General features: G+C 46.4%; 8 protein-coding genes across 11 annotated transcripts; 5 read left to right on the forward strand and 3 right to left on the reverse strand.

The window, feature by feature from the left end:
• Positions 1 to 3,580: 3,580 nt before the first annotated feature.
• Positions 3,581 to 4,857, reverse strand: SrpRbeta (Signal recognition particle receptor beta). 2 transcript variants are annotated; one of them, NM_001274667.1, is made up of 3 exons: positions 4,670 to 4,857; positions 4,278 to 4,584; positions 3,581 to 4,220 (listed from the first exon to the last, which is right to left on the reverse strand). In NM_001274667.1, exons 1-3 carry the CDS (start codon positions 4,773 to 4,775, stop codon positions 3,899 to 3,901), a joined length of 735 nt encoding a protein of 244 aa, NP_001261596.1. In that variant the 5' UTR covers positions 4,776 to 4,857; the 3' UTR covers positions 3,581 to 3,898. The 2 variants fall into 2 exon arrangements, with proteins under 2 accessions (NP_001261596.1, NP_788485.1); NM_176307.3 differs by having other exon boundaries at positions 3,732 to 4,220.
• Positions 4,858 to 4,911: 54 nt separating this feature from the next.
• On the reverse strand, positions 4,912 to 5,904 carry CG32022 (uncharacterized protein). Of its 2 annotated transcripts, none has more exons than NM_001300058.1 (2): positions 5,593 to 5,904; positions 4,912 to 5,537 (listed from the first exon to the last, which is right to left on the reverse strand). In NM_001300058.1, exons 1-2 carry the CDS (start codon positions 5,662 to 5,664, stop codon positions 5,073 to 5,075), a joined length of 537 nt encoding a protein of 178 aa, NP_001286987.1. In that variant the 5' UTR covers positions 5,665 to 5,904; the 3' UTR covers positions 4,912 to 5,072. The 2 variants fall into 2 exon arrangements, with proteins under 2 accessions (NP_001286987.1, NP_729403.1); NM_168289.2 differs by having other exon boundaries at positions 5,593 to 5,758.
• A 51-nt stretch (positions 5,905 to 5,955) lies between these two features.
• CG6511 (uncharacterized protein) lies at positions 5,956 to 10,740 on the forward strand. Of its 2 annotated transcripts, none has more exons than NM_001274668.1 (6): positions 5,956 to 6,241; positions 6,293 to 8,765; positions 8,824 to 9,073; positions 9,124 to 9,435; positions 9,499 to 9,692; positions 9,758 to 10,740. In NM_001274668.1, exons 1-6 carry the CDS (start codon positions 6,221 to 6,223, stop codon positions 10,141 to 10,143), a joined length of 3,636 nt encoding a protein of 1,211 aa, NP_001261597.1. In that variant the 5' UTR covers positions 5,956 to 6,220; the 3' UTR covers positions 10,144 to 10,740. The 2 variants fall into 2 exon arrangements, with proteins under 2 accessions (NP_001261597.1, NP_648252.1); NM_139995.3 differs by having other exon boundaries at positions 6,134 to 6,241.
• Positions 10,152 to 10,406, reverse strand: CG43965 (uncharacterized protein). Its single transcript, NM_001274669.1, has 2 exons — positions 10,375 to 10,406; positions 10,152 to 10,312 (listed from the first exon to the last, which is right to left on the reverse strand). Exons 1-2 carry the CDS (start codon positions 10,393 to 10,395, stop codon positions 10,217 to 10,219), a joined length of 117 nt encoding a protein of 38 aa, NP_001261598.1. The 5' UTR covers positions 10,396 to 10,406; the 3' UTR covers positions 10,152 to 10,216.
• Positions 10,741 to 11,422: 682 nt separating the features above from the next.
• Cp18 (Chorion protein 18) lies at positions 11,423 to 12,245 on the forward strand. Its single transcript, NM_079254.2, has 2 exons — positions 11,423 to 11,481; positions 11,656 to 12,245. The coding sequence occupies exons 1-2, from the start codon at positions 11,467 to 11,469 to the stop codon at positions 12,157 to 12,159; spliced, it is 519 nt and encodes a 172-aa protein (NP_523978.1). The 5' UTR covers positions 11,423 to 11,466; the 3' UTR covers positions 12,160 to 12,245.
• An 867-nt stretch (positions 12,246 to 13,112) lies between these two features.
• Cp15 (Chorion protein 15) lies at positions 13,113 to 13,698 on the forward strand. Its single transcript, NM_079255.2, has 2 exons — positions 13,113 to 13,170; positions 13,242 to 13,698. The coding sequence occupies exons 1-2, from the start codon at positions 13,159 to 13,161 to the stop codon at positions 13,575 to 13,577; spliced, it is 348 nt and encodes a 115-aa protein (NP_523979.1). The 5' UTR covers positions 13,113 to 13,158; the 3' UTR covers positions 13,578 to 13,698.
• Positions 13,699 to 14,496: 798 nt separating this feature from the next.
• Cp19 (Chorion protein 19) lies at positions 14,497 to 15,236 on the forward strand. Its single transcript, NM_079256.4, has 2 exons — positions 14,497 to 14,554; positions 14,644 to 15,236. The coding sequence occupies exons 1-2, from the start codon at positions 14,540 to 14,542 to the stop codon at positions 15,148 to 15,150; spliced, it is 522 nt and encodes a 173-aa protein (NP_523980.1). The 5' UTR covers positions 14,497 to 14,539; the 3' UTR covers positions 15,151 to 15,236.
• A 1,339-nt stretch (positions 15,237 to 16,575) lies between these two features.
• Positions 16,576 to 17,231, forward strand: Cp16 (Chorion protein 16). The gene is made up of 2 exons (NM_079257.3): positions 16,576 to 16,953; positions 17,088 to 17,231. Exons 1-2 carry the CDS (start codon positions 16,623 to 16,625, stop codon positions 17,171 to 17,173), a joined length of 417 nt encoding a protein of 138 aa, NP_523981.1. The 5' UTR covers positions 16,576 to 16,622; the 3' UTR covers positions 17,174 to 17,231.
• Positions 17,232 to 17,455: the final 224 nt, after the last annotated feature.

The raw sequence follows: 17,455 nt of genomic DNA on the forward strand, positions 1-17,455 counted from the left end.
GCCCCACAGATTCCAACAGCTACTGGCTGCACGCACTGAATCCATACGAACCTGAACCTGAAACCGAAACTGAATCTGGGATCTGGAGTTTGAAGCCCGGGGAATGGGTGAGTAAACCCATAATTATCCATGAGCCCAGGCGTCGTGACATGAGAAGAAGTAAAAACGTTTATGGCACGCCAAAAGCTCCAATTTGCCGGGCTGATTTCGCAGCTGCCGCTGGTGGGTCCCCCTTTTCAGATCGGTGGGCATTATAATTAATCAAGAGTTGTATGCACAGAAATCAAAAATAATCATCAATGCCTTTGTGGTGCGATGAGAAAGTGTTGCAGTTGTTGAAAGCGATTGCCCACAGCAAATTTCCCGTGATGACGGCCAACTCCGGGCGTCAAGTGTCCGCTATTATCACCATCATCATCATCATCATCATCATAATCGTCAGCAGCAACCGCAGCATTCGCAGCATCGTGATAGCCCAAACAACAAGGCGCAACAATTTGGCATTACATGGAAATTGCACTCAATATTAGCTGAAAGGGAACCCAAAGCAAACCCAACCCATCGCATCACATACCACTCCATCCGCACTGAGCCGGCAAACCGAACCCGAATCCGAAGATGGGCTGGTCCTCTTGTCTCGCACCATTTAATTAGATGCCGCGTCAACAAGGTGCTAAATGGGCTGCCATTATGCTGCTGCCAAGGCGTTGGGCCGCGTGGGCTGGGCGGATGCACCACACAGCGAGAAAAAACGACATGAAACATTTTGAAGCTGCAAGTACCCATACAAAATGAAGTCACCATAGACAAACCATGCTTGGATAATGTAAGTAATATACTCAATATATCTCCTTAGGTTAAGATATTGTGTTTAATATTTGTTAATAATTAGATCATTACGTATGATCATTATGTCTACAAGCTATATCATGATAAGCCATATATGAATTGGGCCCAAATGACATTATCTAACCAACTTATCGTACATATTTTTTCTCAGTTTAATGACGCCGCTCCTGTTACCGAAAAAATGAAAGCTTGCCGAGCTGTGCTGCAACCAGCTGTCGGAGGAGCTGCCCCACCCGGGGGCATGCGTTGCTCTCCTTGTCCGATGTGCTCACCTCGTTGACTCGGCCGCCTGTCCACTTGTCCACCTGTCCAGTTGTCCGCTGGTCCGGCAGTACTGATTATGCAGAGGTGATAATTGCAGTGTCCGGCGCGTCAAGATTTATTTTTTGAGCTTTAACGATGTGTTAAAATAAATTGCATATGTGCGCTCGGCAAGCGACCGCTTCGCACTCACTTTCCTCACTTTTCCATTCTGACCGCCCGTGAAAACCCACAAAACGTCGCGCCTGTGTACATAAAAATTTAATGGGCGCCTGCTGCATCTGCCTGAGATATGTACGAGTATACCCATATCCATATAGGTGTGCCCTATGGACCCCGTCCACCCCACTTTATATTCGTAATTGCAAGTGGGCTTATTAAAACATCGTGGTGTGCCGGAAGGGGGAGGCGTGTGCCCGCCCATAAATCGCATAGGGACTTTCTAAAAATCGCAGATTTATTGCCCACTCAAGTTCAACTTTATATATTTAGTTTTTTTCTCTCTTATTTCTTGGTCAACTAACGGTTGGGGATGCGATCGTAATTCAATATATTCCCCCCCGTCTAACCTCAAAAATGTCTGTCTGCCTTCCAGTGAATTCTGCTTCACCTCTGGCCCAAAAAAAAAAAAAAAAATGTAAAGAGATTTCTGAATTTCTGGTAACTGGATCTGTTCGAGGATATCGTATGTATTTTATCGACTTGCCTGTTGCGTTTTTCAGCCTAATCAGTCGTGAATAATTCGCAGCTACTGTGTACGCCCCGGCATTTGGATCGTGGATCCGGGGGGCACTCCTTCCGCTTGGCTAAAGCGTGTCTGCAACATATGGCTCCATCCGCCTCCAACTTCCACTCCGACTCCCTGAAGCCCGTCTACAGCTGTAAAAAGTCTGGCTCTGGCTGCACTTTGCATTTCTCGTACGCTTTTTGCGCCCTCTGCCCTTTTTTTCGGGTGTAGCACGTGCTTCAATGCACATGACACCGAATCAGAATCGGATTTTAGGGATCAAGGGGTCTGGACAGGAAGTGAAGGAGTCTGAAAGGAGTTCTTTTAATAGAAATATGAATATATCTTGTTAGATTTCTGACTAAAAGAAATATTTGATCATATCATATTCCCATCAAACATATCTTATTTGGTCAAGAAGAAAGTTAAGCAACATTATATTTGCATTTGTAAATGCCTCGTAAATGATTTACATATCTCACTTTGGTCATTCACAACAATTCTGTGAAACCCGTACTATGTAACCATGTTTGTAGGTTCTTCACATTAAAGAAAAATCCCCCGAGGGAGTGGGGAATATCCAGTGTTTAGCCCGATTGCCCAGTCACAATCTGTAGATTGGGCGAACCCGCTCTTTGTTTTATTCGCACTTTTCTCCGAAATTCGCAGCTTTGTCCAACATCAATCCGCTGCGAGTGGCCACCAACGAAGCTGGCCAGTTAACAACCACTTCCAGCGCCGATGGCAGCTGCCAGGCGAGGATCTGGGGATCAGGATGAAGATCGCGAGCAGGGACATCCGCTCAGCTCACTTCCCCAAGAAATTCGGCAAATCATAAAGGCATAAAGCTCCCGATTCTTAGAAATTAGCCAGCCTAGAAACTCTATCTAGTCAGTGGAGCCGAGGGCAGGCGAGCTCATTGATTTTCGAGGCGGCTTTTTGATCTTGGGCCGGTCGGTCAGTCGGTCGATCGATGGATGGATGGATGGATTGATTTTGATGGACTCGTTGGGCTGGCCCGAGCTCATCGACAGCTGTTTCAGCTGGTTCGCCAAAGGTCTCAAATCGCGAAAAAGGTTTGAAAGCTTGCGCATGCGCCAAACGTTTGCTCAGCGATCTAACAATAATCCTCGTTTCTGGGACAGTTGGTCAAAAATATGGCTTTGCCAACTGCTAGTTGAGCAAAACCCCTTTTTCATGAATTTCGGTCATGTGATAATCAAATTAGATACAGCTGTTGAAATAAAAGGAAGCGAATTGTTGCTGTAGATATAAACATATATATAAATCGAACTTTTTCATAGAAGCCTTACTCAAATGAAGAAATATTTATACTCTCAATGTTAATTGTACTTTTTCCATTTTTTTATAACATTAAAAAAATTTTTATTATAGCCAATTTATGTAGAATTTCAAAACATGTATTTTTTTCTGAGCTTTAAATTATTTAATGCTTATTATTCTAAGCTATATTTTAAAAATAAGGTTGTGCTAATTCTACATGACTGCTACGTAAAATTTTACATGCCTAAACAATGGCGCCACCAGATAATTGTGTTTGAAAATTGAACTAAAAAGTTAAACATATCTGTGCTATCGATAGTCAATGAACTAAACTCAGTTTTGGCGGCATTTCTTAAAAATAAAGAAAAACATGTACGACATAAATTTAAGCCCCCCAGCATGCTATTATTTGGAGCCTTTGCTGATCCCACAACCTGCTTTTAAAAACTCGTAAATCTTATTTGGGTTTTTTTCTTTTTAATCGGTTTATAAATGACTTTATCACTTATCTACCGACAAATTAATGCTAAAAGTATATAAAATTTCCACAATAACCTAAAATTAGACGGGAAAATAGGTGGAAGGCAAAGGATGGGAAAAGAGGATATTTAACAATGCACGGATTTATACTCAGCGGTGTATATCGGCTTAGCATAATAAATACGACATTCAGAGCGCTAAACGTTAAAATAAATATCAATCTGTTGTTTTTTTGTTCCGCATTCTTTCCTTCAGGACTCCAGTTTTTTATCAGTCTGAGAGCCTTGTGTGCCCAATTCACAGCAACCGAGCGAGCCAATCGGTGAGGGGATCAAGTTCAGTGTCCTTGGCGGAGGCTTCCGCAAACTGGATATTCTGTGCGATGTGTGAGAATTCGAAGTCACGGCCTGGCTTGCCCAATGTGATGGATTTGCTGCCATCCTCGTCGCCCACGGATTGAAGTTTGCGGCTTCTGGTGTCGCGCACTGTGTGCAGTTCCGACTCCAATAAGCTTTTAATGACCTGGGCACTCTTGGCGGTGGTTTGATCCTGCTTGTTGCAAAGGACTAGCACAGAGCAGGGTTGTGTGGCACTGTCTGATAGGATGGTGTACAGAAAGCTGGAAAACCAATAAGATTAGCACCGCATCTAGGTTGTACATTAATTGAAAACTCACTCTGCCACATCCCGGATATCCTTGTGGGCAGTAACCGAGTCCACCACAAAGACAATGCCCTTGGCACGGTGTTTATATAGCTCCAAGCACTTGTCGCGCACCCTATAATGTCCGGGTATATCCACTAACCTGGCAGACGCGCTGCCCGTCCGGTAATCTCCCACGTTCTCCTTGATGGAAGTAAAAGTGGCCGGGAATTTGCCGTGGATCAGCTGCATGAAGATGGCACTTTTGCCGGATTCACTGAGCCCAGTAAGCAGAAAGTCCTTGCGACCAGCAGAGCGTCTTCGCAGGATCACAAATATGGCTAAAAGAGAAAACGTGTGAACGGGATTATAGACATCAGGTGAGACTCCCTGGGGCAAAAGGCGAACTCCACGTGGCGGACTCACCCACTGCAATGAAGCCTAGCAGGAGGGCCACTATAATGGGGCCCGTGTCGATCTCTCCCAGCTTGATCTGCTTCCGCTGTCGAGCATTTTCATTTAGTTTGTCCATTTCGGCTAACAAAACACCAAACAAATTGGATGGGGAAAATGACACGCACTCATCTAGAGTGAGCACAGCGCAACACTATGTTTACGAGCAGTGATGGAAAACACCCTTAGACCAAGGCGCGTGATTCAAACTGAATCTTGTCTGAAAATACATTTATTTGATGTGGTGCTTACATAAAATTGGGCCTTTACATTCAAGAGTCAATGCATGATGAAGCTTAGCAAACCATAACAAAGTACATAGTTTCGAGCGCCTTCTAAGTGCTAAATGAAATGGAGGGATTTCGCTCGGATGGAATCACGCCCCACGATTTTTCACAAAGCCGTAGATGAGTCGAAATGTCAGGTTGCAGGAGAATGCCCAGGCGGGCACCGAAATGGCATTGGCCACGCCAGTAGGAAAACTAAGAAGTCCTGTGAACGGAGCCAGGCTGATCGCTTCATCGATGATCATGACGGGCGTTCCACGATTCCGGATGCTGATAAACACGGTTATTGCTGAGAGCAGCACCTTAGATCCGTAGAACATGGCCGTATCGATGCTTATCCGCATGAAGTTCTCCATTCCCCGGGCAGATTTCAGTTTCGCCTCCGCCTCTGATACTTTACGCTCGGCGCGCATAATTTTGATGGTCCTGGCGTACTCTCCGGAATGCTCCGCATTGCTGACCACCTCCACTTGCTTCCGGGCATCGTCCAGTTCTGTCTGCAACTGCCGAATTTCCGCGGAGTTCCTTACGCCCCACAACCGCGACACTTTGAGCTGCAGGTCAGGATAAGGTTCTACACTGGGGTTTTCTCTTGCGGATGGTACTCACGTAGTTCCTTATGAAATCTGGCAGGATTGTGTTCAGCAGGCTGAGCAGGGCGATGAGGGCAAACAGTGTCATGCTTTTGTGTCAGATTTGTATTCAATTCGGGAAAATTTGCGACAGTTTGTGATAATCGTGTTACTGAATGGAAAACAAAATAATATACCAGTGCTGGATAACGAGCATCAGAAAGTCATCAGCTTGGAATTGGCCAGTGGCGTAGGAGAGGGGACGGTTTCCCACAGTTATATTTTCACATAGTTTTTGAAATAATTATTATGCTTAAATTTTGAGCTACCACTGAAAGAAATTTCATTGTAAGTTTCATTTCGATCATCTAGAGAGCAAAAGTGTGTTGGAAGTATTGAATAACTAAATATGAGGTTTATTGTATGCCATATATAATTAGTCTTGAAACTTAGTTTAAACCCTTATAAATTGTAGAGGTTTTGAAGTCTACCTGATCCCATGCAACTGTGCTGGCACTAAGTTGGCAGCGCCGGTCTGGTCCGGTGTTGGAAAACTGCGGCAGCTATCAGCTGAGCCGGCAAAACAAAAACACATCTGCTCGAAAGTTTCTTGAATATTCCACGGGATTGGATTTTCAGGGAGTTACCAATGAGCGAGCGCAATAATGGAAGATAGAAACGAAGAAGTAAGAATGTGCGCAAAGAAGCTTAAATAAATAACACATGTTTTTCGATAGATTGAACCGTGCAGGAGTATTGGACCACATGAGTTGGACGTCGTAAAAAGCCAGGCGGTGATTAAGTTGTCTCCCGTTCCAGTGCCAGCCCACTTCAAGCGGCTGGAGTGCAACACCAACTTGAATCTTCCGCCTCTCAACTGGCTGACAACGTCGCACAGCAGTCATGGATTACACCAGGCCCTCTACCAAAGTGCTGGCTTTGCCAGTTTTCGATTGGGCCAGATGTTTCCGGACTGCGTGGGAGAGGTGGATGTGGTCAGCGACGCGGAGAATATCAAGCAGCTACTCAAGTTGCCTTACAGCGCGAAGAGCGCCATCAGCATGGTTGTGCACAAGGTGGGCAACACGTTGCTCCTGGATGAGTTCGACATCCAGAAGTATCTGCTGCGAAAGGCGGATGACGACTGGAAGTGGCTAAGATCCTTTATTCTGGAGCACGTCCTGACCTATGGAGATACACAGCACAACTACTGCCTAAAGGAGCGGTCCCGGGAGGCGCTGCAAACAAAGAATTTGCTGTCCAAGTTCCTGTATCACAGCCTTAAGCAAACTGGTGATGAGCTGGACTACGATGTGGCCAATACACCCACTCAGTTAACCAGCCGCAAACAGGGATTGCCCATCACGGGACCAGTTCTCCCAGAACCGAAAATAGAGGAGAACGTGCCAGACCCAAAGTCGAGCCATGCCTTCAATAGAAACGTGGTCTGGACATTTGAGGATATACGCATGCTTATCGGCACAGATATGCCCATATTTGGAGGACCCAACAGGCCGTGCATCAGCTTGCGTTTAAGGGATGCGGCTCAGCCTATAAATGTGTTAACCGGAATCGATTACTGGCTGGACAATCTTATGTGTAATGTGCCCGAGGTGGTGATGTGCTATCATCTGGATGGCATTGTCCAAAAGTACGAGATCATCAAGACCGAGGACCTGCCGTACCTGGAGAACTCGCAGTTTTCGCCCCAAGTGGTTCGCAACGTCGCACAAAACATTCTGGCCTTTCTTAAGGCCAATGCCACCAAGGCGGGTCACACCTATTGGCTCTTTAAGGGGCGCAACGATGACGTTGTCAAGTTGTACGATCTAACTACATTATGCCAAAGTCAGGCATCTGAGAAGTCGGATGAAGATCCACCCGAGCAACAGGTTAATCCCTTCACCGTTCCGGTGGGAATGCTGCTTTATTCAGTGGCTCGAAACATGAAGAACACACTGCCTCACATAAGTCCTAAGGCAGCGGGCAATATACGTGCACTACTGGATAACTGCATCAAGCTACTGCCCAAGGAGCAGTACCCACAAATCGTGAGCTCCTCCCACTACATACTCTCGGATCTACATGTGCCGGCGGGCATCGATCCAAAGGCGCCGAAGTTTGAGGAAGTGGACTCAGATGATCAATCGTTGTATGATGACGATGAAGAGGAGGACGAGGAGGACTATGAAGATGATGTTCTAGACTACTCAAGTGAGAAGAGCTACCAAAGTAGCGAGCAGAGCGGTGGCAAAGCTAACGTGGCTGTGCGTCATATATGCGATGCCCTGAGAGACTTTAAATCTCATGCCAAGAAGTCCAAGCCGGCTCCTCTAATAGCTACAACTGCTGAGCGGTGTAGCTTTTCTTTGGAGCACATTAGTGCTGGACTATCATGCCTGCAGTATTTCAATGGAAGTCAAGAGGAGAAACTGAAGGAATCGGAGACAAATGCCAAACAAGAGGAGAAGCGCCGAATTCTGCACGAGGAGCAAAATCCGAACATGGCGAAGCCTTGCAGCGCAATTCCATTACCATACGAGCAGCTTAAAGTGAGCCAGCAGCCAACACAAGTTGTGAAGAAACCAAACTCCAAAACGCAGGCCAAACGCAGCAAATCTAAGGAACTCACCACTACCACCAAGTCCAAATCCGCCAATGCCAGCAATCAGCAGATGAGTGCCAAGTTTAACACACAGCACTTTGGCTCCTGGAACGTCCACTTAAAACTTCTGCTGTTAGAAAAGGCCTGCCTGACATTTGCCACCCTGGCAGAGCACTATTATGAATCCCGCCGGTACGGATCTACCTTGCGATCCATTGAGCTGGCCTGTCGTTGCCAACAAGTGCTCAATAAGTATATGGCCAATGTGGTTTCACAGTACAGTTGCTTGCTCGGCCGGGCAGGTGACTGTTTTTTCCAGATTTCGAAAAACTGGGAATCCATTGAGGAGTACATCCAGCAGTTTGGGGAGTTGGATCCCTCGATGGATTTCATCGGCGACGAGTTGGCTCAGGAGCTGGAAGGCGAAGAAGAGGAACTGCCCTCCTTGGCGCCTTCCAACAATGTGGAGCAAGTGATGCTGCACAGCTGCAAGTGCTACGAACAAGCATTGGAGCATGCCCAGAAAGCGGAAAGCAATGAACTGCTTCGGCGACTAGGAAACGTGCGGAACGAGCTTGGTCTTAAGTACATGTACTGGGCTCAAGGTACGCAGCGCAACTATTGAAATCATAAATATATACTAATGGAAATTATAAATTGCAGAGGAATACAGTGAGTTAATGAAGAAGAAGGAGTCCACAAAAGACGCTGGAAATGACCAAACGGAGGATAGCCCAACGGCAGATCCTTCCGAGCCGTTGTATGTGAAACTGACAGTTAATTCTTATGATTGCCTACGTCGAGGAATAGAAGCCTTCACTGCCGTGAAAGATAATGTCAATTTGGCGTTTCTATATTGCAATATTGGTAGATTTATGCGCCTGCGCGCCCATCTTATCATGCCCAATGAGAGGTAAATAGTGTTTTAATAATCATGATTCGTTTTAACTCCTTTTCATTTAGTGCCATAACCTTAGAAAGCCAAAAAGCCTTCTACAACGAGGCATTCAGCTATTACGTGAAGGCCAAAGATTGTCTGGATACTCGTAAAGCAAACCCCGAACTATGGGACCTCGTCCATTGGGAATTATCCACTGCCACTTTTACGTTAGCTAAACAACTTCAGGACCACAGCGCAGCAGACAAATCCAGCCTAGTTGACGCCTCCAAAGAAGTGCTGGAATTGCTTCAGAAATCGTTGCGACTTTGTGATGTCGAACACCCTGGTGCACGACAAGTGCTATACAGTTTTCGATCGGGCTTAATACACAAAAGGTAGGACGGAGGACTATGAGTTGCAATTAGCAAATGCATAAAAACAATTATTGACTTTTCCAGGATTGCTTCCTTCCACTACTCGCAGCTGCGTTCTCATGGCTGTTGTGATTTCTCTCAGCTGCCCAAATCTACTCTACAGCTCTGTAAATACCACTACGAGAAGGCCACTCAAATTCTAGAGAGCCTTAAGGAGGTGGGAGACCTGTTGGTGGTGCAGCTAGAGCGGATTTCCCTTCATGAATTTCTGGCCGAACGTGAGTATACCAGATGGTAAAGGCCACTAAGAGTTAGAAAATAAATTAATTCAATTTTCCGGCAGTTTCCACTCACACCGCACAGAAGATCAAGCAAATGCAAGCGGCTTTGGAAATTTGTTTACAGTGTCACCTCATATTTGCCCACGTCATCGATACTAACAGTGGCCAAGTGGCCGATGACGAGTTCGCCGGCCATTTGACGCTCTTTGAAAGCCGCCTGCAGAATGCGCTGAAGACGCTTACGAAGCTCACGCTGGCCGGCAAGGATCCCAAGCAGTTGTCAAAGCTGTACAAGCGCATGTATATGGAAACCTTGACTGGGAAACATGGCCTAGGGGCCCAGCAATCGTCGACAGCTTGCTTAAAGCATTTGCACATGCTGCTCGCCCGGCTACGGGCCATGTGCGAAACACAGCTGGCCCCGCGACCAGCCGTACGTGTCTTCTGATAGGTTTTGCCCCAGAACCCACAACAGTTCGAATTGTATGCATTGCTTGACGCTTGTTTATTGATGTATCATCTCAGCCCCGCCGCCCGCAGCCGCATTCATCGCTCTCCAAATGATCTGCTCCGATCTGCAAAGCAGCCAGTACAAGCAGCACAGCCAACTGTAGGATCTGCAGATTGAAATTACCATTAATGTGTCCATGCCGATGAAACCATAATCATCTCATCTCACCTTGCAACGCAGACTACTCATTTTGTAAGCGTTTGGAGACAGTTTTCTGATCTTGTCATCGGCAGCTCGGCTCTTATAAAGTCTGAGGGCCCTGGCCCAAACGTGTCGTTTATCTAGATTAGCCTCCGCTAAATATCTTGTTCAACAAGCTGGCTATATCGGACTTGTGATGGATGTTCAGATCCGTCAATCTTGGCTTGAGGTTTCAGCCGACTTACATTTGCATTGTATTGCGAATAATGTTACTATTTAATATTTATCGTGTCGTCGTTGGCGCTAGTTCCAGTTTCCAGTCTTATAATATTTTTACTTAATTCCTAAGAGCAAAGCAACTAGCTTAAATCCCAATAAAGCAATCTTGAAGAGAAAATGCATACGGAGAAAGATCGTTTTCACTCGTCTTCTGGCTACTGGATGCTGGTACCCTGAGCCTGGCCAACATCTAAATAATTTATTATTCATTATTAAATGTTTGCGCCCGCCCATAAGCCATTCACAATTTGTGTAGCGCCAATTGAATGTTATAAAAAGCTTAGTGCGGCAGTTTGGAAAGTGGAACGGTTGTGTTTATAATTTTATTGTAATTTTATCTCAATTTTTTTTGCTTTTGTATATAAATTCTACCAACGCAGCAGAATTTTCAGGCCACTGCCTTGACTTCACTGTGTCACTGAAAAATCGGTGTCAAGCTCTCGGCACCGTGGGGCAAAGCAACTGCAATACTGATCGAAACTATGCGGATCCGGAGCACGAAGAGTCATGCGGTCGGAATCTTACGTAATGGGTCTCGTCTCTGGTAGACGATGGCGTAAGCACAGACGCCTGCTATCTGGACCGGCCCGAATTGAGAGCCAGCATTTTGGCCAGTGCGGATTCGGCCTGGCTGCACGTCTCCGGCGGCGTCTCAAGATTGCTGGACAAAGAGGCGAGGCCTGGAACTGCGTCTGCGGGAACCCGGAGAGCCGAAACTTGCATCATATTCGTCACGTAAGAGTTGGGCCTCTGCCTGGATCTGGTATAAAAACAAAACATTGCGCCAGAATAAGACATTAGTTACCTTCGCATCGATCAACTAACCAACTCAGCCTCAGAATGATGAAGTTCATGGTAAGCCTTAAGTTCCAATATTGTTTCTATTGACACCTCAACTGAGTCCAGTATGATCCTTTCAATAAAATATAACTACATATTATAATAATTGGATAATATGATTGGATCTTTCTTTTCTAATACACTTCAGTCTAAACCCAAATTAATTGAATTTTTTCTTGAATCCCTTAGTGCATCTGCCTCTGCGCCATCTCTGCCGTTTCGGCCAACTCCTACGGACGTTCCCGTGGTGGATACGGTGGTGCCCCAGTCGGTGGCTATGCCTACCAGGTGCAGCCTGCCCTGACCGTTAAGGCGATCGTTCCCTCATACGGTGGTGGATACGGCGGAAACCATGGAGGATATGGCGGTGCCTACGAGTCGGTGCCTGTGCCCGTGTCCTCTGCCTACAGCGGTGCCAATGTGGGATCTCAGTACTCCGGTTCCGGCTACGGCGGTGCCCCACCAGTTGATGCCCAGGCCATTGCCCTCGCCAAGCTCGCCCTGGCCGCTCCCAGCGCTGGAGCTCCTCTGGTCTGGAAGGAGGCTCCCCGCTACGCCCAGCCCGTCTATCCCCCCACCAGCTACGTGAACCAGGAGTACGGACACAGCGAGAAGGTGAAGGGAGGCTCCGCAGCCGCTGCTGCCAGCTCCGTGGCCGCCGGAAAGAAGGGCTACAAGAGGCCCAGCTACTAAGTGGCAAAACGTTGAACAGTGAACCAAAAACTTACCTGCCCATAAGGAACTAGGTCATAATAATAAAAGCCAAAACATCAAGACTTAAAATTTTGAGTACTGTATTCTTGCTGGGTTTTTAGTTTCGGGCCGAGAATTGAGATCTGCATATCTTAGCTGAATTGGCATAGACTTGCGGTTCATTGCAATGCCAAGCGATACTTTGAGCCAGCAAAAATTTCGTGGTTTCGTAGTTAAATGAAAATGCTGCTTAAAGTGCTAAAGAATAATTCTCATGGCGAATGAAGCTGAAAAGCTAAAACTAAATTCATTTGTGGGGCCACTTTAAAACTATAGTTCGTCAAATAAGCCTTGACTTTTTTAAGTTACCATAAGTAAAGAACCTATTAGATAAAATGAGATTAGATAGAATATAGTTTTGCTTGAAATTATGTTTTTGTAAAATTTCAAAATGATTGAAATACTTTAAAATGTTTTAGTTATAATTTTAAGTTTTGTATGTGACTAGTGGTCACTTTAAAGGGATGATTCTATATAGGTTTTATCAGAAAAACCGGCTGGAACCAGTTCTAGAAGAATCCTCACTTAGACAAGCCAAGTTCCGGACACAACCGACCTGGAAACCATTACCCCCGAGAATGTGGATAATATAAAGTTCAATTCAACAAATTTTGGACTGTATTCGAAAATAAACGCGTTCGTGGTTCCCATTTGGAAGAGTCGCGTGTTCGTAGTGCTATCACTACCCAACACCCGGTAGAATAGCACATCGCGTAACCAAGCGATTTTATAATGGCTTGACAACAAGTACATAAATCAAATGTGAGTATATTCCAGCCGGGCAATTATGAAATGCCATTTCTGGGCTGAAACAGAACAATTAGTGTATATAGGTCACGTAAATGTCCAGGCTAAAATTTGCGTATAAAAGCGAGCGTTTCTGGTCGGTAAATCATAGTTTGATTGATTACCCCAAACCAACAAAACTAAGCACTCACCATGAAGTACCTGGTAAGTTGTGGTAGTCCCCGTGAAGGAGTGGCAGCCAACTGATCCTCCGGATTTCCCCTTTTCACCTTCAGATTGTCTGCGTTACCCTGGCCCTTTTCGCCTACATCAACGCCAGCCCAGCGTACGGCAACCGTGGAGGTTATGGTGGTGGCTACGGTGGTGGCTACGGTCCTGTTCAGCGCGTCGTCTACGAGGAGGTGCCCGCCTACGGACCATCCCGTGGCTACAACAGCTATCCCCGCAGCCTGCGATCGGAGGGTAATGGAGGAAGTGCCGCTGCCGCTGCCGCCGCTTCCGCCGCTGCCGTGAATCCCGGAACCTACAAGCAGTACGCCATTCCCTCCTACGAGTTGGATGGCGCTCGCGGCTACGAGATCGGACACGGCTACGGCCAACGTGCTTACTAATTCTCGCTTCATCGGCAGTGAATTGAACTATCGACTCCTTGCTAAAATCCTCGAGTGGCTGTCATGGCGAAACTCTGAGAATCAGTGAATAAAAGCAGCTTGAACGCAATGGAAAATACCGAAAAGAAATACGTATTGTGTGTTTTGCATTGTGACATACTTTTCAGCGCATTCGGGTTAAGATTTAGCGGTGGGTCATTATTATTATTCCACACACAAGATGGGTTTCAAAGTGGGGCAGCTAGAATATTCACTGCGGCAGATTGTACAATACTATATAGAAGTACTATTGCACTTTAAGCTACAAAGTCGACAGGTTAAGCTTCAGTGACTCAAGAATTTAGTCACCTATGAAACCCTTAGTTTCACTAATAGATTCTTAGACGAACATCTTAAATTGTATAATCAAACAAAGGGCTATATATATTACAATAACATATTTGCCAATGTGCATAAAGGCATAGACTCTGAAGTTATGTTTTATCGTTAAAATTTGGTTTGTTCTGTTTACTTGAAGGTATAGATAATATTATAAAATCCATATCCAATAACCATTGGTCAGTCGTTGGCCCGTTATCCCATTAACCCGCTTGCGTTCCCGCACGCACCCAAATGCAACCATTGATTTTGGGCCTCAGTTGGGAGCATCTGCATCTGCCACCCCCAACGAAGGTCAACCGGCGAATGGAGGCGATACGATACGCTGCGGTGAGCAACCTGCTCGAGCCGAAACGAGCTCAACGTGGAGCCCCGATATCTGGCTAGGAAAAGCTAGAAATCCACAGAAAGTTCCCCAACAAACTGGCCGAGAAGAGACGACGAAGCCAGCTCTTGAGCCGTGATAAATTTCTGGGCGAGATCACGTTTCGAGTGCAACAATAAATTTGCTTATATAAAGAAGTGTGCTTGGCCATTTAATATGTTAATTCAGCCAACTGTGCCAAAACCCATACATCATAGCCATGAACAAGTTCGCTGTAAGTGTCCCTGAGAACCGCTTCCGTATTCCCTGCCGCTCTTTCATTTTCCGGACTTATGCTAACTGAAAGTTTTCCTGATTTTCCAGACTCTGGCAGTCATCTTCTGCGCCTGCATCGTGGGCAGCTGCTACGCCAACTACGGTGGCCAGCAGAGCTACGGACAGCGATCTTACGGTCAGGATAGCTCCGCCGCCTCCGCCGCCAGCTCAGCAGCTGCTGCTGGAGCCGAGGGTCAGCAGCGTTATGAGCGCCCCGTGGAGATCATCGCCGGCGGTTACCGCGGCAGCTATGCCCCCGAGATCCTGCGTCCCATCCAGGTCAGCGGTGGATATGGCGGTGAGCGACGTGGCTACAACGGTGGCAACTACCGTCGTGCCGGCTACGGACCCCGTTGGACTGTCCAGCCCGCCGGTGCCACCCTCCTGTACCCCGGCCAGAACAACTACAAGGCTTACGTCTCGCCCCCGGAGTACAGCAAGGTGATCCTGCCCATCCGCCCTGCTGCTCCAGTGGCCAAGCTTTTCGTCCCAGAGAACCAGTATGGCAACCAGTACGTTAGCCAGTACTCTGCACCCCGCAGCAGCGGCTACTAAGCGCATACTTGATTATCCCCAGCCAACCTGGCGGATACTTGATCTCAGCCTGATCGTGTACATAATAAACAACAAGAAAAAATCATAATCATATTTGGAATATATATTTTTCGGGGCTTTTAGGTATTTTTTTGTATATCTATGAGAAAACAAATTTTCGGGTCTTTCGAGCTCAAATGCAGCTGCAGCAGCTGTTCAGAGCGGGTGGAGCATTGTTCATTTGATTGCAGTCGCCACCGGGAATGTCTTTGAGTGGCTCGGCGGAAACGTGCTCCGGATTTGCTTGCTCCGGTTCGCTCGCAAATCACTCAGCAAGCCATAAACAGTCAATTATTTATTGTGTCAGTCAGTCAATAATCTTGAGGCCAGAAAGCGCCACAGTTCGCCGTGTTTGCCGATTGCCGCGCTCATTTTCATATTTTCTGTATTCTGGCTGGTAAGCAATCGCATCTGCTGACTTGTTTGGGGCCAAACTCTTGGCCAAGAGCTTCAATGTTGCTGGCCATCGCTTGACATTCGAGTCGAGCGGTGAATCACGGCAAGAATTCTGGCATCGAGTGCGGCACAATTCTTGGGAAAACTTGTCGTTGAAATTAAAACCATGTGTGTAGAGGTTTTGTCTGTTTGAATAATTTTAATTTTTCGTAAAAGTGAATTTATGTTTTGTGTTAAGCCGAAATATAAATAAAGTTTAATATTATTACTAACTAACCGTACGACGTTTTTCAGTAAAACAGCTTAAAATTTGGTATTTAGCAACATTGTAATATTACATTAAAATAAATATAAGAATGAAATTCTAATAAAAAGGCATAACTTAAATGCCAATCTATTTGAAACATAACTTAGAATATTGACGTAATAATCCACTTTGTTGCTATGCACATTTTTGTCCATTTTTAAATAAATTCATAGAACTGAGTTTACGATCCACAAACTTTTCAAAAACATTGTTCAGCTTTAAAACTAGAGTTTGCCCGACGTCCAAAGACTTTCGTACGTCGCTGGTTCCGGTTAGTGTTCATTGATCGGTGGCTTAACCCCAGTTGGCCCGATTTCCGATGCGTGCATGGGCCGGATCGCCGTGGAGTACGGCCAAAGCCCCGATACCGCACACACCAGAAGCGAACAGAGCGTGCCGAGCAGGGGGAAGTCGCTATCAATGGAGCAGCTTCTCGGGGTTCCCGGGGTTGTGGCAGTGCCGCAATTTGGCGCGCAATTTCAATGAGCATAGAAATTGGAGACGATCCCGTGGCCTTATCGCCCTGGGCCGGAGGGGACGGAGGGGGCTGGAGATGCTGCCAGTGGCGGCCCCCCGAAAGTGACTGGTCATCGAGGTGGTTTGGTCACGTCTGGTGAGCTCACAAATCGCGGAGCAGCTCAAATGGTGTTGCTATAAAAGCAATTTGGACACACGCTCTGGTTAATTAGTTTTCGAAACAGTCCGTTCCTCGCACCACCACCAAAAAAAAATGTCCGCCACCCTACGTCTTCTCTGCCTGATGGCCTGCTGCGTCGCCCTGGCTGTGGCCAATCGCCCCAACTACGGCGGATCCGGATACGGAGCCAGCTACGGCGATGTGGTTAAGGCCGCTGAGACCGCCGAGGCTCAGGCTTCTGCCCTGACCAACGCTGCCGGAGCAGCTGCCTCCGCCGCCAAGCTGGACGGTGCTGACTGGAATTCCCTCAACCGTTATGGATGGGAGCAGGGTCGCCCACTTTTGGCCAAGCCCTACGGCCCTCTGGACCCGCTATACGCTGCTGCTCTGCCACCACGCTCCTTCGTGGCTGAGGTCGATCCAGGTGGGTTCCTAAACTAAGCTACAACATGGAGTTCTTAACTGGATAATATTGTTTATCCTATGATTTTGGATTGACTTCATAGCACCGCTTTGCCACCCAGACTTACCTTCTTTTGTATCTTCTCTACCTTTCAGTCTTCAAGAAGAGCCAATACGGCGGATCTTACGGCGAGAATGCGTACCTGAAGACCGACGCCAAACTGGGTGTTGTGGCCATCTAAGAGCTTGGATTGTATAGCTCCAAAAGTGTTAATAAATAGTGATAGCTTAAAGCAATATAAATCAATGGAAATTCATTTATTGGGCTGGGAAACCAAACTTGAGCGAATCTTTATTTGCAAATGAGAATGTTTGTTTACTCCGACAACTTCTGCCTATTTTTGAATGCCATGAAACTTTAGATGGCTAAAAAAAAAACTTCAAAAACTTTGAGTTGGCTATGCCAAACTTCATTACTTGAAGTCCACTAAGGTTCGCAGCTACACCATTTCTTGAAATCTTGA

The sequence above is a fragment of the Drosophila melanogaster genome, chromosome 3L (assembly GCF_000001215.4).
Source record: "Drosophila melanogaster chromosome 3L".
In the NCBI taxonomy this organism is placed as follows: Eukaryota; Metazoa; Arthropoda; class Insecta; order Diptera; family Drosophilidae; genus Drosophila; species Drosophila melanogaster.